The sequence below is a fragment of the Aythya ferina genome (genome assembly GCF_964211825.1).
Source record: "Aythya ferina genome assembly, chromosome: 12".
Taxonomy (NCBI): domain Eukaryota; kingdom Metazoa; phylum Chordata; class Aves; order Anseriformes; family Anatidae; genus Aythya; species Aythya ferina.
Genome location: NC_140308.1, coordinates 5,035,797 through 5,062,478, shown reverse-complemented (window position 1 = coordinate 5,062,478; position 26,682 = coordinate 5,035,797). Strand labels below are relative to the sequence as shown.

General features: G+C 39.8%; 2 protein-coding genes and 1 long non-coding RNA gene across 4 annotated transcripts in view; 2 read left to right on the top strand and 1 right to left on the bottom strand.

Moving 5' to 3' along the window:
• BCO1 (beta-carotene oxygenase 1) lies at positions 1–16,076 on the top strand. Its single transcript, XM_084533903.1, has 11 exons — positions 1–170; positions 3,776–3,904; positions 4,193–4,322; positions 5,804–5,951; positions 6,810–6,957; positions 8,023–8,243; positions 9,093–9,350; positions 10,506–10,608; positions 11,254–11,348; positions 13,451–13,562; positions 14,254–16,076. Exons 1-11 carry the CDS (start codon positions 107–109, stop codon positions 14,424–14,426), a joined length of 1,581 nt encoding a protein of 526 aa, XP_084390029.1. The 5' UTR covers positions 1–106; the 3' UTR covers positions 14,427–16,076.
• LOC311443601 lies at positions 13,594–18,760 on the bottom strand. Of its 2 annotated transcripts, XR_014697353.1 has the most exons (4): positions 18,518–18,760; positions 18,211–18,341; positions 16,355–16,395; positions 13,594–14,067 (listed from the first exon to the last, which is right to left on the bottom strand). It is a non-coding gene; the product is annotated as an uncharacterized lncRNA (long non-coding RNA). The 2 variants fall into 2 exon arrangements; XR_014697354.1 differs by lacking the exon at positions 16,355–16,395 and having other exon boundaries at positions 18,518–18,737.
• Positions 18,761–18,811: 51 nt separating this feature from the next.
• Positions 18,812–26,682, top strand: part of GAN (gigaxonin) — a 39,429-nt gene continuing 31,558 nt past the window's right edge. The window contains exon 1 of the mRNA XM_084533902.1: positions 18,812–19,048. Within this exon, the coding sequence (XP_084390028.1) occupies positions 18,882–19,048 (167 nt within the window). The 5' untranslated portion in view covers positions 18,812–18,881. The remainder of the gene's footprint in view (positions 19,049–26,682) is intronic.

Here is a 26,682-nt window from a genome sequence, read left to right as displayed (position 1 = left end):
TTCTATGTAACAGGAAAGAGCTTTTCTTAGCCCAGACAGGAGGGGACTGCTACGCCTGCAGGAACAGCTGGGTAGAGGACACAGAAACCGTTTGATTACATGAGAGATGGAAACGATATTTAGTAAAAACAAAGAAGAACATCCAGAGCCCATAAAAGCCGAGGTGCAAGGTAAGTGAATGCAAATCTCTTCAAATACACGTGGTTATTTTGGTGTTTTCAAATTTGTAAACATTGAAACACTTGTTCACCCGAAACAGCACGGAAGGAGGAAACCGAGAAAGGGAGAAATGTCAGCGAACTTTGTTTAAAGGACTGAACTCAGATCTTATTTGTGCCCCTGACTGGGGGATTTTTCTTCCTTTATGGGTATTTCTGTGTATTTTTCCAGAAAGTCTGTTTGAACAGGGTTCACTGAAGTCGGCAGTGAGGGACAAGACTCAGAATTTAATCTGGTGACACCCCCTCCCCCATGGCTCTGTTTAGACTTTCATTTTCTCTTCGCCATAACCCTTCGCTACCCTCTCGCTGTTCTTTCAGCCGTTCCTTGCATCCTGGAGAGGATTGCTAAAACTGGGACACTTTAGCAATAGTAATTCTAAATAGATAAGCAGCAGTAACACATGCCACTGTGTGCTGTTAAAAAGATGGTTCAGAAGGCACTCCAGTAAAAAATGCAGTGTCCTCCAGCAAGATAGCTTAAAGTGGCTTTCTAGGGATGAATGCTTGATCAACTTAACATTTTTACTCCTTGTTTTACACTACAGAAGAGGGAGGCAAAGAGTTTTTTCCTACAGCTGTAGGAGATGTTTGTTGCTGAGAACCCCAATTCAATAGATGTATGCTGTGTCTTTTGTAGCATATAGTCTAAGAAATAGCAGGCATCTAATGCCAATTTTAAAGTCAGTTCCCAGGTAGGCTATATAAAAGCAGGCAATTACAACTTGCATGATGTTGCTGTTGTTCATTTTGATGGCTGAACTGAAAAAGATTGTGTTTCAAGTCAAAGTGCATTGTTTTAATTTGAGGTGATTTTATGCCTTTCTAATTTTTGTCACTCGTAATAAAATCTTTCTATTGAAAACATTTCAAGTTGTTTGCAAACAAAACTATTGACCATACCTGATCTACACTATGGAATGGTTTATTTAAACAAAGACTGAATAGTTCAGTAAATAAAATTAAGTATACAAAATATTACTTCATTGGTAATGATGAATCAGTATTTACCACTAATGAAAATTAAAGAGAACCCAGACCTCTTCAAATATTTAGCTAGCCCTGAGCTCTGCCTACGTTTTGGCTCCTTGTTACTCAATAAGTACATTGTAAATATGACCCCGTATTACTGACGTCAGAAATAATTTAGCTCTTACTGTCCTAAAGACTGTGCAGCCATGTGATCACACAAGGCTTGATTGCTCTGATTCTTAATAATCTTCCAAATATTTGGAGATTTTACTGTGTTAGTTCATGTCCTCACACAGTACAGAAAAGTATCATTATTGCCGCTTTAGGTAAAAGCATGAGGCAAAAAAGATACAAGGCACACATTTTTAAAGCTACTTAGGCACTTTAGGATGCTGATCAGTACCCACTGTTATATTTAAGTCCCACTAAGATAAATTTTGATCTGAAAACCTCAGTAGATGCCAATTTGCTCCCTGCTTTTGGTACTGGAAGTATGCCAGAATTTACACTGAATTATGCCAAGACTTAGAGAATTTGCATCAGTTTTGTAGTGCTTTAAACAGAAGATCACTTTTTTCCCTGATTACCTATTGAAGGGAAATTATTTTGTTGGCTTGTCCTGCAACTTCTTGGGCATCTTTATTCTGATAGACAGGAATAATAACTAAACAAATTTTTTAGCCCTAGAAGCTGCAAGACGTTCAGTGAATTACAGAAATATCTGCTTTTCCTGAATGATGGGCCCCGAAACAGAAGTGATCCCACAAGACCTGAAATGCAGCAGAAGTATTATATTTTTGCTGGAGGGAAGGAAAGACTGGTTGCAGCAAAACACATGCAGTTAGCCTCAACTCAGTGTTACCAAAAGGTTTGCTGGTGCATGACCAGCAGTTCAGGCTTACTGTATAGATTTCCAGTCTTAAATGACATTGGTAAGAGGGTAGGAGCACATAAGACTACACTCACCATACTGCAGTTGTCAATAGTTCTGGAGAAAATGCAGAATCTACAACCTTCTATTTGCAAACAACAGAAAACTAGAAAGGGAAGTGACAACAAGAGAAACACTTGCATTTGAGGCATATAAATAGACTAAATTTGTTTAGTAATTAATGCTTAGTAATCAGCCAAGCAAAAAATATGTATCTACCTTGAATATTTAGTTTCTTTCTAAATCTGTTTCCTCCGAAGCAGTCTTTTCATTTGCTAGTCACAAACATTTACCCAGTGTTTGGTTTTCAAAACTCTTGCAAAATGCAATAATAATGATAAAATGCAAATCCATTGTGTCAACATTTTTTCTCTTCTTAATGTATTCCAGATCTGTAACTGTAATGAAGTTGTGTGAGTATTGTGGCACACAATATTAGTCAGCTATCCTGACTGACAATATATTTATGCAAAGCTGGCTTTTACTGTATATCCTTCCTTGCATTTGGATGGTTTATGCTTAATGTCATTTATTTGAAGAAATGGCAAACGTCCTTGCCTCCCTTACCTACAATGGTCAAAATTCAGGAATTGTTCTCTTGGAAAGTGGTCAAAGCCCCTTTAGGATCTCAGAAAGCCTTACAACAAAACCATCACTACTTCTCCACAATTGCATCAACTTTGACAAAATTGAATATTTTAATGGGTGGACATTTCTATCTGTTGCAAAGGTAGAATTATTAAAGGTAGAATTATTAAAGACATATTTGACATGGGGTCACAAATTGGACTGTAAGGAGAATTAAATTTCTGAGCAGCTTCTTTATGTAGAGACAGTGTTCACTGCAGAGATTGTGTGGAAAAGGAGTATAGTATGTGATCATAAATATTCCCTCAGGAGACATACACACAAAGAAGCAAGTGAAGGTTTTAATTTCATATCTGATATGCTTCTGCTCAGCTCTTTAACCCTAAAGACATTCTTTAATTGTTGTTATTCTCTATGTCAAATGATAGCTAATGTATTTCCCGCAGGGATTTGATGAGGAACGTTTTGTATTCAAACCTTAATAATACTTACACATTTTCAGTATAATATTTCTACCCACTCTTTGTGTTCAAAACCCCAACATTATGACTAATGTCACAAATGCACTCCCAAAATGACACTACAATATGCTATGTAATTTAATTAAAGAACTTTTTACTGGAATTCATTTAGCCTAAAGCTTAAATTGATATACTGAAGGGCAGTACAAGTCATATATCCTATAAAATATGTTTATTTCTGATAAGCTCTAGCTTTTCCTGGCATGAATAAAAGGGTTTATACACATCACTTTAATATCTGAGTGCAAGGAAGAAAGGTCCAACTTTATTTACTTCCTGTTTTTTAGCAAATTACATTCCAGCAATCTCTTGTTCATGTGGTAATCTCATATATTGGTATTTATGCAGAATATTACTAGTGCCACACTATTGATCAGGTCATATTTTAGTTAGCCAAAACTCAAACGTAATCATATGCTATTACAAATCTGGACTTAGCCCTATAGTCCATCTGCCTATTTGAAGCCTATGCCCTTAGGAAAACTGTCCTGTAGCATGCCCCTTCCCTAAATGAATGAATACTGAAATGTCATTTTTGTTTGCAGGTCAGTTGCCCACTTGGTTGCAAGGGATACTTCTCCGAAATGGCCCAGGGATGCACACAATAGGGGACACTAAATATAACCACTGGTTTGATGGCTTGGCTCTGCTGCATAGCTTTACATTTAAAAATGGTAAGTTATGGCATGTCAGTTTACAAAAAGCTCAACAAGCCAAATCTCGGTGTTTTACATTGCTAATTCTCTTTTAAGTTTGATTATCATTAAAATGTTCCAGGTGTCTGGCTATAACCCTGCAAAAAAAATAGTACACGTAGGTGTTATGTGGCTGGTGAGTCTGCCACAGCGAGCTTTTCTTTGCTAAAGGATATTTGCTTGACAGGTTCTTTCTCTGGCTTTGTCTGTGGTAATTTTCAAAAGAGCTCAGTATGAAATGATTGAAACCTGTCTGACCTTTGTCAGGTGAAGTCTACTACAGAAGTAAGTATCTCCGAAGTGACTCATACAACTGCAATATAGAAGCAAACCGAATCGTGGTGTCTGAATTTGGAACTATGGCTTATCCAGATCCATGCAAAAACATATTTGCCAAGTAAGCAATGCTTTTTCCAACAAGATTCTGCTATCTACCTCTCTCTCCAGCACAGATGTCTTTCTGTTTACCCTTGACGCATATATACAAACATGAAATCTGTTTTGTAAATTTACAATTACCAGCTACTGACAAGGCCAGGAGGATACAGCCAGAAACATACACTCTATGGGTTAGTCTAAGGCAAATATTCTAAATCCACTTCATCAGTAATATTGTCTGTTTTATTCACTAGTGCAAGTAGATTTCATTGTAATTTTGAAAAAACAAATATTTTCCATGTGTTTCATGGAATTTTATTAAATTGATATTCTGTAAGGGGCGAAGCAGCAAGAAAGAAAGGAAAAGATGAAGAGATGGGGAAAGTATTAATTCAAAATTTATTCTGCAGAAAGATGAAAATCGTCCATGACTGAAATAAATAAATAAATAAAAACCTGCTGTATTAAAGGCCATTTCTACACTCCCAGCTCCCAAAAAGAAAGTGAAGAAAATTTTCAATTGTTTCTTGAGTCACAGGCAGTGCTTTGAAGTACTGCACCCAAAGACCTGAGCTAACCTTATGTTCAAAATCACAACCGCTTGGGGTCATTGCAATAGCTACTTTCATAGTGCTAGAAAGGATGACAGGCTATTTATGAGCCTGTAAAATTGCCTTTATATGGCAAATGCAAGTAGTTCATCCATCTTTTATTCCTGGCTGAACTACATCTAATGACCTCAAATTACATGCTTGGTAAGACCATAAACATGGATAGTTATTGCAAAATAACTATAACTTTGATACATTGTGAGTTGTTACTCTGACAGAAGATGCTTTTTTTCTTCTTTCTACAGTAATAGGATAACACTGGCATTTTAAGTCTATAAGGGATAGGAGCAACGTTGTCATGGTTTCAAATGACTATGATAAAATCCTACACTAGTAAGGAGAACTGTCACAGAAGCCTATATGTGAAATCAGATCTACTTTGAAATCACAATTGTGATAAGGGATAATGCTGGCAACAAAAATATACCATCAGCGAGTACATAAATCAAGTTATTTTATGAGGGCACACCCTGAAAAACCTAATAGCTTTTAGGTAGAAACTGTTAGGCCAAATTCTCATGAGGTATGCACAGGAGAGCGTGTAATTAGCCCATCTTGATAAAGCAGTGGCTATCTCACAGCTGTCGGCAGGACTGGACCTGAATGTCCATTTGTGCATGGAAAAACAGTTTCATACATACATGTCCTTAATCCTCCCCCAGGCTAATGGTGTTGAAGAACTTCATCTCCTCTACCTTTCACGCTGTCCACTGAGGCAGTGGAAAAGCTGCCAGAAGAGGACACAGCAGGGGAGAGACAGACCCAGCTCCATTAACCTGCTACTGTGCACAGCCCGCACTGCACAGGGTGACTTCTGCTTCGTATGGGGTAAAAGCAAGTACAGCTGCAGCTTGTCTAATGAACCAATATGAAACTTTCCTCTCTGCAGGGCATTCTCATACTTGTCTCACACCATTCCTGAGTTCACAGACAACTGCCTGATCAACATTATGAAATCTGGGGATGATTATTATGCTACCAGTGAGACTAACTTCATCAGAAAAATTAATCCACAGACTCTGGAGACTCTAGAGAAGGTATTAAATGGCTGTGTGTCACTCTGGTTCCTTCTAACAAATTCGGTTTCAGGCTGATTTGTAAGAATCAGTACACGAAGTTGGAAAGATACATTTCTCCTTCTACTATTTCCTTACTAGCACAGAATACTTTTTTGAAATCATGGTAAAGTGAAATGGTGAAGATACCAGTTCATTTGAGAACTCAGGAGTTCAAAAATAAATCACAGGCAGTTTAGGGAAAAGCTGGGCTTTGGGCAATTTCATAATTGTACGCAATTGCAGACAAAATACCATATATTGTGCTTATGATGTGATTATTTTGGATGATTCCCATTATTATGTATCTGTAGTTATCAAGTGATTTACATAATTAATAATTCAGTAGGTCATTTATATATGATGACTTTTCAACACCTCATGCAAGATATTATTAAAAGCAAATCTTGACATATTGAAATATGCATTGAGTTTTCCTATCATGCATTAAAGTTTAAGTACAATTCCCAAGCTCTAAATTGAATACAAATCTTTTTACTCCAGAAACTGCTAGTCTCATAGTGCTATTAAATAAACTGCTTTCAGGAAGAAATGGGCATCTGTGGAGTAGCTTCTTTAGCCAATCCTCCTGTTGTCTTATGTGGCTTCAAGGAAGATCTGAATGTAATTCAGATTTTGTACCTTGTTTTAGCCTTGAATTAGGAAATCATTTGAGTACTTGCATAACTCATTTGACTGAAGTGTTGAAATTTCAAGGCATTTGGGTGGCATCAGTGGAAGGCTACCAGTGTTGAAAGGCTGGTGGATTGGGGGTGTTAGCTATGATTAATTTAAATACCCCTATGCATCTCTAAAATCTCCTATTGTATCATTTTCCAGGTTGACTACAACAAATATATAGCTGTAAATGTGGCAACTTCTCATCCACACTACGACAGTGCTGGAAATATTCTCAACATGGGTACTTCAATTGTTGACAAAGGGAAAACAAAATACCTTTTATTTAAGATTACTTCCTCTGTGCCAGGTAAGATCTGTCTTTTGTCAGTATTTTTTAGAAACATGTTGGCAGATTCTTTTCTTGTGAGGTCAAAGGGAGACAATACAGCTCTTCCAGAAACATACAATGCTTATTTTTTTAATTTTAATGTAGTGTGAACTTAGTGTTAACTGCTTAGCCTGTCTGAATATATGTTATTACAAAGGTTCATCTTGAATACTATATAAACAGGATGTTTCAGTCTGAAGATCGTTGCTTTTAGAGTTTGCTTTTAAAAGAATTCTACTTTGATTATCACTAGATATTCACTACAGTGAACTAATTCTTCTACAAGAATTTCTATACCTTGTGTAGAGGGAGTGTGAACAGAAAAAAATTTTGTCTGTCAGGTAGTATTCTACAGTTTGAAGTAGTAAAATTCATTTTTCTTGATAAATGAATACTTAAAATACTTATACAGTTATTATAGGGAAGCATAAAACCAAATAGTACCTAATATGAAGTTATTTCCTCTCTAACCTGGCCTACATTAGGGCTTGCTGAAATATTATCCATTGTTCACAGTGCAAATCACTTGCTCTTTTTCCTTCAAGGCAATGCATGGTTTAAAACCAGCTGCTAATGTGATGTCTGTCCTCATGTGTGAACAACCAAGAGACTTTCCATAGTTGAAAGATGTTTGTTATTCCTAGCTGGGGCTCAAACAAAGTCACTATAGATTGAACAGGAACATCTCTATAAAAATAAGTTCAAAACCATGGGGGCCTTTGAAACCCCATGTAAAGCTGCTGATTTAATTGAACAGCTTTCTCCTTCAGGAACTTCTGAAAATGTTTATCAGTGGAGTCAAATACTGAGACAAGAGGTCTCTGTCTGAATGGATCTGGCATTGTGGTACTGTGCTGCTTCACTCAAATGCAACCTTCTATGTTAATTCTGCAGAAGGAAACAAGCCATTTTCTAAACAGGAAAATGCAAATAAAACTGAGAGGAACCTATACTTACCTACTCCTTATGTGGGAAAAATCCAAGCACAAGATTGAATTGGAATTTATTGTAAATGTAATCTTATTTTTTATCATTTATGTTCAGAAACAGAAAAGAATAAATCTTGTTTTAAACACATGGAAGTGGTATGCTCCATCCCTTCTCGCTCGCTGCTCCACCCAAGCTACTACCATAGCTTTGGAATCACAGAAAACTATATTGTGTTCATAGAGCAGCCATTGAAACTGGATATTGTCAAAATGGCAACTGCTTACATCCGAGGTGTGAACTGGGCTTCCTGCCTTGCCTTCCATAAGGATGATAAGGTATTTTTTCTAATGCTGAGCAATGGAGTCAGCCAGGCCAGCAATCTCTTCCACATTGTTCTGTCTTTCATCTGGTTCATTAATTTAAGTAATAACCTTTTTTTTTCTTCAACAACTGATTTTCATGTTTCACATTTTTTATTAGAAGTCGCATTTTTTAATATTTTCTCCCATCTCCAAAGTTTCACAAATAAATACTGATGCTGAAGTGCTTGAGAAAGAGGATAGTTGGGCATTGTTAGAAATAATGTGTGCCAGGAGAGAAAATTAAAAATGCACTATCATCCCCAACACAGAATTGCTCCTGCTCCAAAAAGAACGCTGTATAGTGTGGGTGAAGTCTGCTCTAGATCTATTGCATCACGTATGAGAGCCAGATTGGTGGAGAAACCTGAATTCATTGTGGCAACTGAGGGGGGAAAGAAAGTGTGTTCTGAGGATCTTATTTCCACATTTTGTGTCCCTGAACAAGTGGAGCATGCCAGGGTCAAGTGGACCAGCAAAGAATAGTACAAACTCTGAACTAAGACAAAGTTATTTAAATTAAAAACGGGCCAGGGGATTTTTCAGGTTTACTGGAAAACTTCTATCCTCAGCCTAGTCCAAACAGTAATTTGCAACACTGAAATGAGTTTAGAGCACTTGTACACTTATTTTACTCCTGAATTTTTTTGGTCTTTAGGTTGGAAGTTCTTGCCTCCTAGCAGCAAATCTGGAATTCTTAATATGCTTCAGTAGAGACAGACAGTGCTTTAGAATGTAGATGGCTACCTGTTGGAAAACATTTTCCTAAATAACTGTTTGTTGATCATTCAGTAATGGTTTTAAATAATGTTTGCTGCCTTTCAGACATGGTTTCACTTCGTAGACAGGAAGACTAAAAAAGATGTATCCACCAAGTTTTATACGGATGCTCTGGTGCTTTATCACCATGTAAATGCTTATGAAGAGGATGGCCACATTATTTTTGATATTATTGCCTACACAGACAATAGCTTATATGACATGTTTTACTTAAAAAAACTGAGTAAAGACTTTGAAGAGAACAACAAGCTTACCTCCATCCCAACCTGCAAGCGATTTGTTGTTCCTCTGCAGTATGACAAGGTAGGAAGAAAATGATTTTTTAACTTGTTCTTTGATCAATAATTTAAAATTTATCAACTAGAAAAATGGGTGAATTATTAGTTGCCAGCCCTTTTGTGCAAAATTCTGATTCTTTAAAAATAACATATTCACAAAGTGTGCAGGAGTTTTGTTTTGTTTTGTTTATATACTGTGAGAAATGGCAAGGAGCAGTTGGACATACAGTTATGTGGATCTAGGTCCTGATGTCTTTCTTTATGGAGAAAAAGGCTTTTGAGCATATATAATTTCCATACCTGTGCAACTACTTGTAACATGCTATCAAATATAAGCAGGTATACCAACCTAACTGTTGGCTAGAAAGGCATGCATAAGGTTTTGCACAATCTGTTTCTTCCACTTTACTGGAAGCCTATATACAATATATTCACATTCTCCACTGTTGCAATAGTTTTATTAAAATTAGAAGATTTAATTTAAGTTTGAGTTTACCAGAAAGAAGAATGATCTTATCTTTCAGTTTAATTTAAAACATAATTTTACATCACTGCTTGCAGGGAAGATTTTATACTGCCCAGCAACTTGGGCAAGTTTCTGCTTGATACATTTAGAATGGATAATACTTTTTCCATCTACATCTTAGAATCTTGCTTTATTTCTTGTCTCAAAAACAGTCATGTAGCAATAGCAAAGGATGTGCTGGATCACGCCAGCTATCCTACCTACCCTGCAATCTTAAAAATTCAGCAATAGCATTAAAAACATGAATGGATCACACTTATTTTTGCATTTGATTAATAGCAGATGCAAAAAAACTAACCTTTGGTGACTTTTAGTGGGAATTTCCTACCTAATTCTTTAAAACCCATCTTCATTAATTAAATTTGCAATCTACATAATCTATTTATTGTGTTTCTGGAACATAACCATGTGTATCTAAATCTTTCTAAATGCTCAGTGTAATCCAAAATGGTTACACGATGATATATTAAGATTTTTAATGAAAAGGTCAGTATCTAATGTTACAGAATAAATGCCATTATGAAGGAACTTATTGTAGCTGTAATACTTGTTTAACCCCCTAGTTGTCTATATTAATATCAAACCTGATGAAAGGTCTAAATTAGAAGCATATTCATAGAAGCACATTACATTTTCAGCATATGTCTCTTTCAGGATGCAGAAGTAGGTTCTAATTTAGTCACACTTCCAACTTCCGCAACTGCTGTAAAAGAGAAAGATGGCAGCATCTATTGCCAACCTGAAATATTATGTGAAGGTGAGGCATATCCATTACACAAATACTTTCTCTTACACACTTACACATAGGTGCATTCTAATAATGCTTAACAGCTCATTTTAATAAAGTCTAACAGTTATTTTAGGGTCCCAAGTCTGATCTTACAGTGACTAATATGGCTCGCAAATCTACCTGTTATAAGGAGTAAAATTGGTCTGTTATAAGCAGTAACTTTAGTTATGTATTTTATGAAGTATACCTTTGAAAGTGGATTTTTAAACTTGAGTGTGTGTGTGTATGTGTATGTGTGTTAACAGGAATATGTAAAATGTATATGTATACATTTACTTAAAGTGAAAGTCATTTCTTTGAATGGCAGTGTCTGATTATATCTCAAATGTTCACTTCTGATTGATGTATTTATGAAAAAAAAATCCAATATAATGAATCCCTAAGAATGAAAAATTGTCATTCTTGAACCAACAACCCTGGCTTAATTGTGCTCTGTTAATATACATCTTTGGCTTTTTAAAAGTTCAGACATACAAAATATATGCAACACCTGTTTAAAATCCTGTCAAAATTTTTCATAGAGTAACATTTCCTGAAAATTGGCACATGTAAATGTACATTTGAAATATATTTCTTCTTTTGTTCCTAAGTCTTGACCTTTGTTATACCTAGGGATAGAACTGCCTCACATCAACTATGGATATAATGGCAAAAAATACACGTACGTCTATGCAACGGAAGTCCAGTGGAGTCCAGTTCCTACAAAGGTATCATTAACATGTACGAAGTCAGGAAATGTATTTATGTAACACAAATCAAATTTAAACGGTTATTAGTAAACCATGCTTTATTAGTCTGGCCCAAAATATAGCCTCATCTGCATTCATACATGCAAGTGTATGGTTCTGAGGCCAGGACTGAAACTGTTAAACCTTGGTTTTCCAGACAGCAGAACCTTTTTTCAACCTCAAGTTAAAACTTCTAAGCAACAACACTGCAGTTGTGTACTATGTTTGTAAACTTCAACACCTGAAAGCAGGGAGATGAAAAGCTGGACATCATTAGCTTACTTGTATGATTAAAACAGCCTCCCTGGGCCAAACTGTGGGAACAATAAAGAACAAACAAACACTTTCTTATGGGTATGACTTGAGATTGCATTCAACAGCGAATTGGTTTCTGTCAAAACCTTTCCCATTGGTGAGTCATTCACATGCGGAGAAATATGGAACGCCTAAATTCTCCTATGGGTAAGCTCATGTAGTACTGTTCCCCTTATGAAGTATTAATAAACTCAGGCTTCCTCATCCAGCTTTTTATTTCCACCAAGTCTTCTGAACACTATAGTTACTGAGGCCCTCATTTTTCTGCTAAACTAGGTTGAACTTCAGTAATGTACCAAAAGCTCCAAAGACAGTAAGGGAAAGGAAGAAGAGTACTAGGCAGACACACATCTGTAATAAATATTTTCCCCTTAAGAATACTAACAACAACAAAAAAAAAATCAAACAAACAAACAAAAAAGAAGTTGTAGCAATATCAATTTTTTCGGAAAGCTTTACCTTTTGCTAGAGAACTAGTTGAGTGTTAGAGGATAGTAAATGCATTCTTTGTGTACACATGATGCCAGCCTTTCAGGAGACAGCCTAGAAAACAAATAGATTAAGATGCAAAGTACTACTAGCTGAAGGTAAGAGTATTGTACAGTCAACTCACTCTTTATAATTACTGTTCTGAGAGCAAATTGAGATCGCTGTGGGTTCTTCTATATAATTACCACAAATGATTACAAAATAAAGCTGGATTTCTGCATGATGCAAGAAAATTTATTGCAGCACATCTGACAGTAGCTCACGCAAATATGCAAGTTTGTGATTTCCAGTGCAGATAATCCCTGCTTGTCAAATATAAATAGCAATATAGAAGATGTTAGATTTTTTTCACATCAGTTAGTCTTTAATGAATGTAGACACAGCAACAACCACATATGATCCTTCTGTAAAGTCTGTAAGCAAAACTGCTGTCACCTTGGATAGAAGATTCTTCCTCCAGTGCCTGAATATTTCATTTTTGTATGAAGTTATTTTTCTGACTAAACATCAAAAGAGAAAAGAAGAAAACTGTATCTGGATGGGTAGAGAAAAGCCCTTAATAGAACTGAGGTGAAAATGTCACGTGTCCCCTCTGGAAGCTGGTTTGGTCAGGCACTTGACCCATTAATGAGATAAAATCTGCACGCTGTTCCTTCAGTTAGTACCAGTATCTGTGTGGCATTCTTGCCCATTGGTTTAACCTTTACATCACTACTAATAGCCTTTGTTCTGGCATATATATCCTAGTTAACAATAGAAGGCCTTGATAAATATTGAGGTCACAACAAAAGGAAAATAATTCACAGGATTAGAAATTGGAAGGTTTAAATCCTGTTTCCTGCTTTACAACAGAACTGCAGTAATTTCGGGAAAGTCACTTACATGTTCAGTGCCATGCACTCTTCGTCTGTATAGTGAGAGTAATATTTACCCATGATGCAGAGTAAATAGATCTTATGACCTATTTGTGTTTGTAAAACACTTAAAGCCCCTATGCAATTGTAATCTAATGAAATGGTATCTGTGTCTCTTTTAACACTGCTGAAGTAAAATAGTCTTTATAAAATTAAAAGATCATTTTATGCTTATGCAGCCACTAAACACAACTCCAAAGTTTAACATTTTCCAAGTATTTCCTTTCTGTGATGCCACATCCCTCATTGCTCCTCAACTCTTAGCGTTGCTCCCCCATGCCTGCAGTCTGTTCATGATGTACCTTTGGAATAAACCATTGTCTGGGTCACTGACATTTTTCTTTTCTGTCCACAATGATTCAGATTGCAAAACTGAATGTCCAAACAAAGGAAATGCTGCACTGGAGAGCTGACCACTGCTGGCCATCTGAGCCCATTTTTGTTCCCAGCCCCGATGCAAGAGAAGAGGATGATGGTAAAATTGTAACAACATTCTGAAAGTTGGATTTACACAAGTTTTGTATTAAATCTTAAAAGTTTCATTGTTGTCAGTCATGACAAGAAAGCTGGGCTGATGCTTCCACAGACAGATTAAAATTGGTACCACCCATTTTGCTCCTGCAGATAAAAGAAAATGAAAAACAAACAATAGAGCAAAATCAGCTTGCATGAAGTCCCAATCTGCCCATAAACAATGAAATTAATGCTTAGGACTGTCCAGAGAGCCAACTGGAACTGGCTTTATCATTAGGAGAAGCTGAAGCAGTCAGAAGTCATTGTTACCAGATGAGAACATGAAGTGGCACTGCAAGTATCCCTGTAATCTCGATCCAGTTGTGTTCTGAGGCAATTTCGTGCAAAGGCAAATGATAAATAGCTGAAAGGATGTGTCCCAGGTTTCACTGCTCAGCTGCCCAACAAGATTGTCAAGGACATAATTCGGTGTTTGTTTGTTTTCGTCCTAATGAACTGCAGGCAGACTAGGAAAAAGCACAGAGAACCATTCATTAGTCCTTTAGCTCTCTCAGTCAGACTTCTTCGTGTCATAAGCACCTTCAGTTTGTGTTCTCAGATTCTTAAGAAACAACACTAATTTCCTGATAGTGTTATCTTTTCTGCTAGGTGTAATTAGTATGTGCTTCTAATTCTCCATTTGTATGTCACAGGTGTTGTTTTGACCTGTGTTGTGACATCTGATCCAAAGGAGGCACCCTTCCTACTCATCTTGGATGCTAAAACATTCAAAGAACTGGGCCGAGCCAGAGTAAACGTGGAAATGCACCTGGACCTGCATGGAATGTTTATACCAGAGAAAGCTTTGAAGACTGAGACTGAGTAAAACGCTATTTATCCTATTACACAGACCGAGACAACCCTCTACTGAATGTGGAATAATACCCCTTTTGTCATTCAGGAGCAACTATATTATGGCAAGAAATGACTATATACATTATCTTAAATAACTATATATAATCCCTTTTAAGAGATAGCAATGACTTTTATTACAAATAATGATATGCACAACTGGCATATAACTATTCCAAAAGAAGAATGATCAGTCTTTAAAAAGTGCTACTGTTGTGGGGGAAGGAATAGGAGACAAAGGTAGTTTTATTTAAGTGGAATACAGCTTTCTGAGCAAATGAAGTACAGTATTTTTAATGTGATATAGGGGATAAATAACATATATCTACAGCTCATGAAATTTTCATGGATTGTTTCAAGACTGTAGTTCATGATGAAAGTTGTCTTCTGCTAGAAAACCTCACGTTAAACTATCTGCTATGATACTATTATATTAATTCATAGCAATGCATTTTCTTGGTGCTTGATTTCTTAAACTCCGCTGTAACCAAAGTTAAGTATTACATTCAGGTGCTACAACTTCCTAATTTAGAACCTAAAAAAAAAAAACTGCTTTGCTAATAATTCCTTGGTGTATTTTTCCTTTTTATGATGATGAAACCAAGTAACTTGAATATTTTATGTAGCATTCATTTATACTTCAGTGTTATTCAATCTTAATGTTATAAGCAGTTTGTTTTCAAATCCTGTTTCCTTGAGAATATCTGACGTGACATTTCATGTAATTAGATGACTACGTTGTCTAAAAGATAAACAGAAATGTAATATTTATTAATATTGCTAATAATCTGTTACTAATAGTATGTGTATGGATAAGAGCAGTGTATTTCTAGCAGAACTCAGATATACACATTCACTAATTTGTTTAGGTAAAAGTGTATTTACTGATTAAAAGTGTATCTTTACTGATGGAGAAAACTAGGTATACCTCCACCTGTTTTAGGTGTGCATCTGGTCTGTACATGTCACCAAACTACTTGGGTATCTCTTTCTTTTGTGTACCTATTCTCAGTGTCCCTGCTACTCACTGTGTTTGACAGGTAGGAAGCAGAATGAAATCATTGTTATTTTCTGTCTCCCCATCACATGAGCACCTGGGCTTTGGTGACTTGTTCATGATTACGTAAGATATTTACAGCAGAGCAGCAATTGAACTAACATCACCTGCAGTTCTTGCTTGCTCTGTACCAACTCCCTTTGCCTATGTGTTTACAGTACATATAGAATATACAGCCTAATCTTAATGTGAAAAACATCACTGTGGTCAGATGTAGAGTGTACGTAAGCACTTTGGGCTATTCAAAGGTTTACAAATTCCAGAAAATGGAAATAAACAGCTCAGTGAGATGTGTCTGCAAAAAATAGTCACCTTCAGTGTTTACTAGGCATATTGCCCCTACTATTTAATAAATTTTATAATCTAAATAAGAAATTGAATTCCATTTTTGTAAATAACACAGAAGCAGTATTGAAATGGCAGACTGACTTTGGATGTTGGGAAAATACCAGTTAAGGGTGATGCTGTTTCTTTTATTCTGTATATGTTCATATTTCACAAGTCTCCACAAATATTTCTGGAATTAAAAGGTGACCATAAATAAAAAGTCTAACCATTATTAGACAACTCCTTTGCCTGTCTCCAGAATTTCATCTGAGAATTCATAGAGTTAAGCTTTCAGATGATCATGAGTTCTCCTGAATACAGGAGTTACTTGATTTCTAGGGAGCTAATTCATACTAGCAGAGAAGATATGATAGGGGATATTTATCATAAAACCAAATCAGACAGGTTATCTATAGTGTAAGAAAGCACGTTTTATTTATATTCATGTAGAAGTACGGTAGAAAATAAACTGTACAAATTTGTCTTGGATGTGATTTTTTAAAGTGTGCCATACTCACTTGGTCTACATTGCACAGGATTTGTCAGGTTTGTAGTCAACCTGAAGACAAAAAGAGTGATGTAAATTTGGATTTGCCGGTCTCAGTGTTTGATCCAGATCCTCCTACGTATGGATCCAGGCAATATGGATCAGACCATATAGCTAATCACAAATTTCTTTGAGACTGTTTTTAGGAGTTGGAATAGTAATGAAACATTTAGCATGTGTACAGTAATATACAGTATCATTTCTGGGCTGACACTAGCAAGGGGGAATGCATACGTGCTTTGCCAAGCGGCTGCATGGCTTGTGGTTTTTTTGTTGTGGTAACGTGGCACATGGTAATGAGTCTGTCATTTGGTTTGCTCCCCTGACATCCTTTACTGTGAATGAAGTCTTGAGGAACAGAAAGATTTGATTCTTCTTTTGTACCAATTAAGTCAAAAATCAGCCCAGTAAAATTAGTGGAGTTATTGTAATGGCATAAAAAGAACCTACACACAGTGATTTCATATAAAAATAGTATGGATAGATCGCTCCTTTAAAGGAAAAAAACAGTTGAGCAAAAGAATCAGGCCATCAGTATACACACATAGTTACTTGAAAGATGTTACAAATGGCCCTCTAGTTGGTAGGAGTGGTTTGTTGTTGTTGTTGCTTTTTTTTTTTTATCAGTGAGCTTCATTAAATGGAACAAATAACAAAACATAATAATTAATTTGTTCTCTGAAAGTGGATATTATCTGTTACACCTTGCCCATTGCCCCACATACACAGCAGGAGGAAGCAGAAGCACTGTTTACTAGGACAAGTTAAAAACCAGAAATACAACTATGTTTTCCTACATAATAGTCTGTGCAGGAGGCACAGACACAAACCAGTGTTTTTCTTTTTAAATAACCAAGCCACTCAATGGCAGCTTTCACAATAATTTAAACCACTGCTCCCTTGGGTATGCAATTACCAAAGTATTAATAACAAGCAGCAAAACACATCTTTCACCAGCAGCACAGGATGCAGTGCTCGCTGTTTTCAATACTCTCCAAGAGATCCGGGGATGTGCCTTCCTCTGCATCGCTTCCACATTTCTGCATTCCACTGTACTTACTCAGAATAAGGACATTTGACAGTCTGGATAATTATACCCAAGCCAGAAGAAGTGGCCTTCTAATACTTTAAGATAGGTATGTAGTATTAAAAACTAAGTGATGCAAAGGTGCTGGCGTTTCTCATAGATTTTTTAATGCCATCACACAGGATGTGAAATGCATTTTCTGCTGCTTCTAAGATTCCTGTTGAAAGCTGCCCAACAATGCTAGAGCATGGTACTCTTCTCTGGGACCCCTCTCCAGTCAGAAAGCACTTTGGCAAGGGCTGAACGGCAGACACTGGCTCAAAGGTTCACAGTCTTCACAAGGAAGTGCTTGGTGCAGAGCTCTGACTTACTGGGGTCTACATGTGCAGATGTCCTGGCTGAAATCTCCATCTGGAGAACAAAATAGCACTGTGTCTAGCTCTGGGAGGACAATGGTGCCTTTGTAGAGCCATTCATGTCTCTTTCCTACAGGGACATTTCCAGATACCTTTACTCTACTTTTTCCAGCATTGAAATAACTTGGAGATGGGATTGAGCTGATTTAGAATGAACTATAAAATAAAATGTTAAGTTGTCCCCATTTCAAAAACATGTATTTTTTAAATACCGTGATTGACATCAAAGAAACTGACTTAAAGTAATGCAAGTAGTAAAAAGCATGCAGCCCACCCCAGCTATACCAAGTCAGGCCCTCAGAAAACACATTTCTCCCCCAAAGTGGAGCCCCAGGAGTGGTTGCAGTGGGGTGCTTCACAGTGAGAAACCCGAATTTTATTTACCCGTCAGAGCAGGGGGCTGCGGCGAACTTCTGCTTGCCCCCGCCTGGCAGCACTGACTGATCCAGAACATCACCGCTTTTACAGCACATTCGCTCGCTGCAAATCGAGTTTCACTACTTAAATTTTGGATGCTGTTAAAGACAAAAAAAAAAAAAAAAGCAGCACACGGAATCAAGTTATCTCCTAATGTGCAATTAAGCCCGTTAAATACTCGGCCTAAAACCTCGTGAAGAATCCTTCTGACGAAAATCTTCGCCCGAAGAGGGCCCGTTGCCAGCTGCAGTGGCACTCTGCGAGCGAATCTCACCTCATTTCATTCCCATTTTCTTACTTCTCCTTATGCTAACACGCCTCATTTTCACCTCCAACCCGTGAAAAAAAAAAAAAAAAGTGATTTTTTTTTTAAGTGATTTTAACCACGTTTGAACTCGGAGAGAGTAACTTGTACAGAACCGGCGGTGGGCTCGGGGGAACAAACCCCCCCCCCAGGCGCTGAGGGGGGACCCGTGAGGCGCTGAGGGCCGGGGCCGGGCCGCGGCAGCCCCCGCCCCGTCAGGGCGGCGCGGGGAGATGATGTCAGGGCGGGCGGGCCGCCATGGTGCCCGGGCGCTGAGGGAGGCGGCACGGCCCGGCCCGGTTCGGCTCGACCCGGCACGGCACGGCACGGCACCATGTCGGGGCCGAGCGCCGTGTCGGATCCCCAGCACCCCGCTCGGTTACTGCGGGCCCTCAGCTCGTTCCGCGAGGAGAGCCGCTTCTGCGACGCGCACCTGGTGCTGGAGGGCGAGGAGATCCCGGTGCAGAAGAACATCCTGGCGGCCGCCAGCCCCTACATCAGGTACGGCTCGGCTCCGTGGGAGCCCCGCTGCCGCCGGGGGGCTCCGGGCAGGGCGCTGAGACAGCGCAAAACGCCCCAAAAAGCAGCCGGGCGCAGCCCGAAGGAGCAGCGGGGGTAACTGTAGGGCTCCTGTGTGTGTCCTGCGGGCGGCCGAGGTGTTTAATATGGCCAGGAATAGGGAGCTGCGTTAGCACCAGCCTGCAGGAGCGCTTCCTGCAGCCTGCCGAGTCCTCACAGCACCTGCGTGTGCTGGGGCTGGGAGGCTGAGCGGCTGCACACCTCGGATTCCGTGGTTTTGTGTGCTTTTAGGCAGTGCGATGGCAATTATAACAGGGCCTCGGTGTTCTCGGGGATAAACTATAAATAAATGGCAGGTGAAGTTGGTGGTTAACTTCTGTGAAGGATGTCGAGCCTGGACAGAGCTGAAGGAGCAGCGCTTCCCACCTACAGCAAGGAGCTGGCAGGGCTCAGAAATCAAACAGCATCCAATGCTCAGAGAAGGAAGATTTCCAAGAAACACACCGAGGAGTTTGCATACTCATAATTGTTTTTTTTCCAGCGCTGCTCTTGAGAAGCAATTGTGGAAGGCTGTGTTGAGAGGCAAATCAAAGGCATGACATAAGGATGAGCAGTTGACTCAGTACTCATCGAATGCCTGGATCTTTTTTAGGCTGTTGTTCATCACGTTTGAGATGACCCAATGCCCTATCCAAAATTAAGGCTTGGGAGGCTTGCTTTAGATGGAAAGAGGCTGCGTTGTTGGAAAAATTGTTCTACGGCAACTGCATGTTTCATGTATATCTGTACTGCTGGTTTTTTTTTTACTGCAAAAAAAGACTGTGCAGTTAAAAGATGCCATTTGATGGGAAAGTACTTTTAACAGATTTTCATCATGTATTGCATTTTGTTGTTCATCTCTGAAAAACATGCTGGGAAACACAAGTGAGGTGTGTGTGAGGAGTCAGAGTCAGACCTAACTGCATTAACAACAACAACAAAACTTGTAGTCATTAGAGTTGCGGCTTTTTTTTTTTTTTTATATATATAACTCAAAATTGTTCAGATTCAAATCCCATGAAGGACCTCATTAACTATGTGTGAAAGTAGGTTACATGCATTAATACTTAAGTATGATTTTGTGGTGGTTTTTATCTTTTTTTAAGCTTACTCATCTCTTGTCCTTGGGCTTGCAAGATACAAAGAACCAAAAATACATGTGCCTAATTCTTCTGCAGCACATAAAGAGAAGTGTTTGGCTTACCTACGTTTGCAGAGCCTAATTTCCACCTGTGCTGCCTCTTTTCATCACTCCAGCATCTCTTTCATGTTCCAGCTGGTCTTCGCATTGGCTGGAATCGGTCGGGTAGGTTGCCAGTGTTGGAGCATTGTGGTTTCAGCTAAAATTAATGTTTCAGTCGCTCTAGAGATAAAATGTGTCTCTACGGTACCTACTTTCTGCAAGTCCCGTATATTATTATTTTTTTTTAATAAAATGATTGATTTACATTTCTATATAAAGAGACTCAGGAATTTTATGTCCTGGTATTGAAAGGTGAGATGATTCCAAAGCACGCTCTGGTACCAGAGTCTGTCACAGTCTCCAAATGTCGATTGGAATTTCTCAAGCAACTCAAATCAATATAAAGCTCAGAAAATCCAGCAACTCATTTCAGAAGTAAAATTTGGAAGAAAAACGAATGGATATGTCGAACTTAGCAGCAAAGCACTGTAATTATTAGTTGGTGCTGCATTTTCTGTATCTGGCTATGTCATTAAGTGTTGTGGCTGTGGGCAAGTTGGTGGGCAGGTTCCGAAGTTGTGTATGGTTTGCATGAACGCTTCGTTTAGGGCGTGAGCAGGAAAATAAGTAGGCATGGACGTTGTGAGGGGGTGGCTGGGTGTGAGCGGAGCCTGTGTATGCTGAAGGATTTGTGTAGCCACGGAGAGAGGAGCATTGCTTGGTTTGGGTTTTGCATGGAAGTTGTTTGGCAGAGCGTTACGAGTGGGGCACTTATAAATTGTGGTGGTGTGGAATCCCTCCAGGTGTTTGGCAACTGGGCTGTCCATGCGGCTCAGCGGTGGCAGCTGCAGTGGGAAGAGGAAGGAAGATGCACAGATGTTTTCCTGGTCTTGTCCTTCTTGTCCATACCCTAGCTTCTGAGAGTGCAGGGAAAAAATGCCAGCCTCATGAATGAGTTTTCAGTGCCTGGGACCAGTAAGGCTTCTAATTCCTGTGGTAGCTTAAGGTCTTGCCTCAGCTGCTGAATGCCCAGTTGCTTGTAGCTCTCCTAGGGGCAGCGAGGTCTCGGGTGGTTGTGTGAATTCCTACAGAATTGCCTTGTATGTACAGGTTTGCTTCATCCTTTAGTGTGCTCCTGGAGCAAATTCTGGCATTTATTAAAGAAAATAACTAAAGAAAAAAAAAGTCTTCCTGCGTATCTCTAACATCTTGTGGTATGTTCCTGAGCCTGAGAAAATGAGGATTCCTGATGAAGAGACTGCCATAGGACAAAGCGTGGTTTGGCTCAGAGAGACTGCTCTGCATCCCAGAGAAGTTAAATTTGAGCCAGGTTAGCTCTTGATTTTCTCTGCTGCAACTACCCAGCAACAGCTCTGCACTTTACTGTTTTTTTTTTTTTTTTTTAACAGTTTTTGTCCTGGCAGGAGCTGTAACATAGCTACAGTTGTATTGCGCAAGACGCTTTTCTTTGGTTTAATTTGTTTAGTTTGTGACCCTAGTGTAAATTACACTGGCATCAGAGTGCTTTTGACAGAATAAACTATGCTCACACCAGTAAGCGTGGCGTAAGTTGTAGCATATATCCACAAACCTTTTATAGGATAGGTCTGGTCCAAGTATTCCTGGTATCCTCAGCGGTAGCAGCAGATGTTCTCATCCGAGCAGCTCTGTCACTGTCTGGCATGAGCGGTTCATGGCCAGCTGAAACTTGCAGCTCTCAGTATTTTGCTGGCTTGCCGTCTGTTTGCCTGTGCATCGGGGTGCAGTGAGAGCTGCGTTAGCAGAGGGTATCGGGACCCAAGTTCCTGGGTAGGCTTTGCTCTGTCACGCAGCGGTGGTTCCGCTGTCTCAATTAAGTGCTGTATTTAAAATTACTTTTTTGTTGCTGTAGTTATCTCAGCAAGTTTCATCTTTGGCTTTCACACATCTGTGTGAACAGATTGCGGATGGGTGCACGCACGCTGTGCTGTTCCTCGAGGCTTTTCTGACTTAATAACGGAGCAGTAACTGTATTCTCATCTTTTTCCAGATGAGCATAATATAGCCGGACCAAAATAAAGATGTAAGATCAAGTACACGTTACGTTCCATTTGCTTATAAATGCTTTCTGTGGATTGATATTGACCAGAATTACATGACAGCAGTTCCATCTTCTTACCTGCGCTGCTCAACCCGCTGAAGCAGACCTTGCAAGACCCTTCCCCGACCCCAAGCCGTAACCTGCCAGCGCTGAGACAGCTTCCAGCGGAGCAGTGCCGCGACCTGTCCTCCGTCACCAGCGCCTGCGCTGCTCGTGCTGGGAGTAGCGAGGTCTGCGGGCAGGCAGCCTGCTCGGGCTGCTTCGTGCACAGGCGTGTCTGCGCAGGAGAGGCTGAGGTGGCAGCTTTTGGTACCGGCGTCGCAGAGCCGTGTGAGGTGGAGGCCGACGTGTGCCAGTTGCTCCTGTTGTGCCTTGCCTGCTACCTGTTTGGTTTTAGTGGACATTCGTGGGGACCTTTCATAGTCCTTTAAAACTCTTCCAGTTTGGAACTAAAATAAATGACTGCTGAGGCTGGGAGGTGTTTGGTGATCAGGAGCCCGTTCTCTCCAGCGCTGGTTCAGCTGAATTGCTCTGTGCTTGTTCTAAGTTTTCAGCTGTCCGCCTGCCCCTTCTGTCAGCATGGTGCTACAAGCAGTGGCGTAAAGCCATGCTGTAGTCAAGCCTTCTTACAAGAGGTTGGTTTCTGTCACTTTCCTGGGGACTTCAGAGGCTGCCCTGACAGTTTGAACTCTTACAGGAAGGTAGGAACAAATTGTGCCAGGTTTTCCTCCCAAACTTTTAAAGCTGTTTTTCAGATCAGGCTACACTTCTTTCCAAGTGACACTAAAACATCCCCTGTGATGCTTTAGTGATACCCGAGTTGTAAGTCTCAAACTCTGAGAAGCAATAAATCAAAATCACAACCATGTCCAGAAACTTCCTGTCTGGCACAACGAAAAAAGCACCTAAATATGCATTATGTTTGGACAGGTAGTTGGGGGCAACAGTGATAAAGGTATGTGAGGAGATTATGCTGTAAAAAGGATTTTGAAAAGTGCTATGCCAGGCTTGAGTGGGGAGTTGTTAATTACCTTCCTGCTCCAACAAGCCCCTAAAGATGGCCTAGAGGGAGGAAACAGTAAGGCTCTTCCCAGCTGAAAACAGGCAGACAATACAGCTGGGCTGCTGCTGCACGTCAGGCAGAGGGAGAGCAGGAAATCGGAGCACGCTGTTTACTAAGGAGCCTTGAGAGGACGCTTCTTGGTCTTCGTGTTTGGAGACGCACTGTTCCTATACATGCACAGTTTGAGGGGCGAGTTAAAGGAGGTGGGGCAGGTTGCTTTTGTGCCCGTGTTAGCTTTTGAACTTTTGCCAAACAAAGCAATTTTGTTGTTAAAAGGGCTTTTTTATTAACCGTTTTTCTGGTGTCCTTTAAAACATACTCTGTGGTTGGGACAGGGTGTTCTGAAGCTCTTCCTGTGCAGGAAGGAAAATCTGGAGTTGAGTCTGGACGCATCTTCCTTTGTGTTCTGTTTGCATTGGTCTCAGCTACAACTACTGAAGGAACGTTTTCTTTGTGTGGACTGACATGTGAAAAGTAACTGATGGTCTTAAGGAGTTTGTTGCTTTGCTCTGTCTAGACCTTTTATTGCAGGTATAGTACAAAGCTTTCCCCCTCCGTCATGCTGCTGAGCATAGTGCCACCTATGCACTGTCATGCTGGAGTCTCCCCTATCTATCTTCCCCTGTTACATCTTTGCCACTGCTTAATATTTCCAAGAAAACAAGCAAACAAAAATAGCTGTTATGGCCAGCTCTGAAACTACCTGTTGCCTATCAAGGAAATAACTTCTTAATACCATGTAGTTAGTGGCTGGTTTATGTCCTCAGGCATGTTGGTTTTACATCTCCTGAGTGACTTTAAGCTGTCTGCTACAAGCATTGTTAGTGTTCGTGGACACATCTAGTCCTTTGAATTGTAGACTCTTGGCTCTTCCTTCTGTGCTGGTGAAATCCATGCTTCTGTTTCCTTTTCTCTCTTGACCGTGTTGTTGCTTTTCATTACAGCCTTGCAGAACTCAGTTTTCCAGCTTCTGGCGTGCTTGGAGTGCTGCTGCTTTCCTCAGGTGGATTCTCAGAGATGGGCAGTGCTCCTCGCAGCTTCTGGCTGTCCTGCAGTATTACTTGTGTGCTTCGAACTTTGTCCATTCTACTTTGTACTTACTTTTTCTCCCATGTGCTCTCAGGATAAGTGAGGTATGAACACCTGAATAAATCAAATTTTCTCAGCAGGTTCATTGGTATCCTGCAAATAAGATTTCAGGAAGCCACAGGAGTGTTTATGTTACTAGAGACATAATACATAGTGTTATGTGTCTTAGATATTTAATGATAATTTTAATGGTGTGGGTAAGGTATTTTACTTGGTCCTTCAAAAGAAAAAAAAAAGGCATTTTTAACAAGCTTAAAAGCAGTGCGAATTTGAAAGCAAACATCTTGAAGTAAGGTACAGTTGAGTTCTTGGTTTAAAACAATATCCCAGAAATGTCTTCCTTTGCTCTTCAAGCAAGTTGGTCCTAGCTCCAAGCTGTGGCCTGGCAGATACACCACTGCTGTTTGGGGAGCTAGCTCTTCGTTTCAGCTGGTGTGGAATGGAATCTCATGAATCACCTGTTAGTGAGTGAGCTCAAGCACTGTGTGGAGCACAAAAATGGCAGAAATATGGAACTGATGTCATTCACTGAAGAGGAGCCTTGATGAGTACTGCACTGAGCTAGCCTGCTGCCGGCTGAGGAATGGGGGCTAAATCTCTCTTTCTACATCTTAATAACAAACAGATGACCTTCCTAAACTCCTTGGCACAGAAATCCCACGTTGTTAAAGGTATCGCTGCTGCAGGAAGGTACATGATGGGCCAGGTGAGGGCTGGGGAGCTGTGCGGGCTGCGCACACCACTGAGGCCTGGTTTTGCCTCATGCCGCCAGCATGGCGCGAGGCCTTGGTGCCTGCGGCCAGCTCCGCCACGTTGTGCTCGACTTCTTTGTGAGCTCAGCTGGCTGGTTTGTGTCCCAAACACCAAGTGTTGGCTGGAAAACCCAACAGATGGAAAGTGTCCCGTACTTTTTGTGGCTGAGAAGCTCCAAGAGGCCCTTCTTGGAGACTGTTAGTCAAGTGTGTGTTCTGTCTACTTAGGCCTGGCTCGCGTGTTTAGGCAAGAAATGCTGGTTGAGGGGAGATCTCCAGCGGAGATTACAGCCTAGCGCTGGATGAGCTCAGTGTAGTCGGAATAACTCCAGGTTTTAGAGTAAACAAGCTCTTCATTGAGGGAAGCCCATGAGCCTTGAACACGTCTCCTGTGCTGCTGTCGAAGGAATTGCTTTATTCCTTTTTCCTCCCCCCATTAAGAAAAAAAAAGCTTTAAATTCTTGACCTAATCTTTCCATCTATAAAAAGTTTAAGTTATTTCTAGCTGTCGTTATGCTTGAGCCAAGGGAAGCAGCTTCTGAAGCAACTTCTGCAGATTATTATGCTGAGCTGTTGGGTGGACTACTTCACCTTGAGACCAGAAGTTGCAGTTACAGATAATCTTAAAAAGAGAGACATACAGCAGGCACAGCCAAAACAGCCTGAGAGCTGGCACTCTCTACAGGGTGTGGTGAAGACAGTCTTTTATGTGCACTGCTAAAGGCCAGGGTGCAACCTCAAAGAGAACCTTCTGATTTGGTTGTAAAATACCGTATTGGAGGATGGCGGTGGGTGGAGTGAACTGCTGCATCATGTTTTTGTCTGACCTATTTAATAGCATAATTATTAATATATTTTTCATGCAGAAAAATCAGCCTCAATGGGTGGAAAATGTTGCAGATATAAAGGCAGAGAAATAAAATGGAATTGGCCGCTGTATTGGTGAAGTTTAGGTGGGACTCAGATTTAACGTGATAAGCTCGTAGTCTGAAGACTCAACCCGCATAAGGAAACCTGGATCAGGAGGAGGCTGAATTGACCTTATGTTAGCATTGAAACCAGAATTTTAAAATTTTCTCCTTACTGATGCAAAACCTTAAAGTACTAGCTTGACATTTTTGGTGTTTTTTGGTGTCTGGTAGCGATCCTGCTCTGACTCGGGACTGAGTCATAGCTGTGAGCATGTTCTAAGTTTGGTGTGTGTCTTTGCCAGAAACTGTTGTTAGAAATATAGCTTTGTTTTAAAATGCTGTCTGGAGAAGGTCAAAACACTGCTGCAGATAAAGGATACGTCAGCAAAAACTGATTTTATTACCCTTTGGTCTAGAATGATAGTTTTGCCACTTTAATACCAAAATACATTAGTATAAAAATATTGGCAGAGCTTGTGTAGTGTAGACTAGTCCTTAT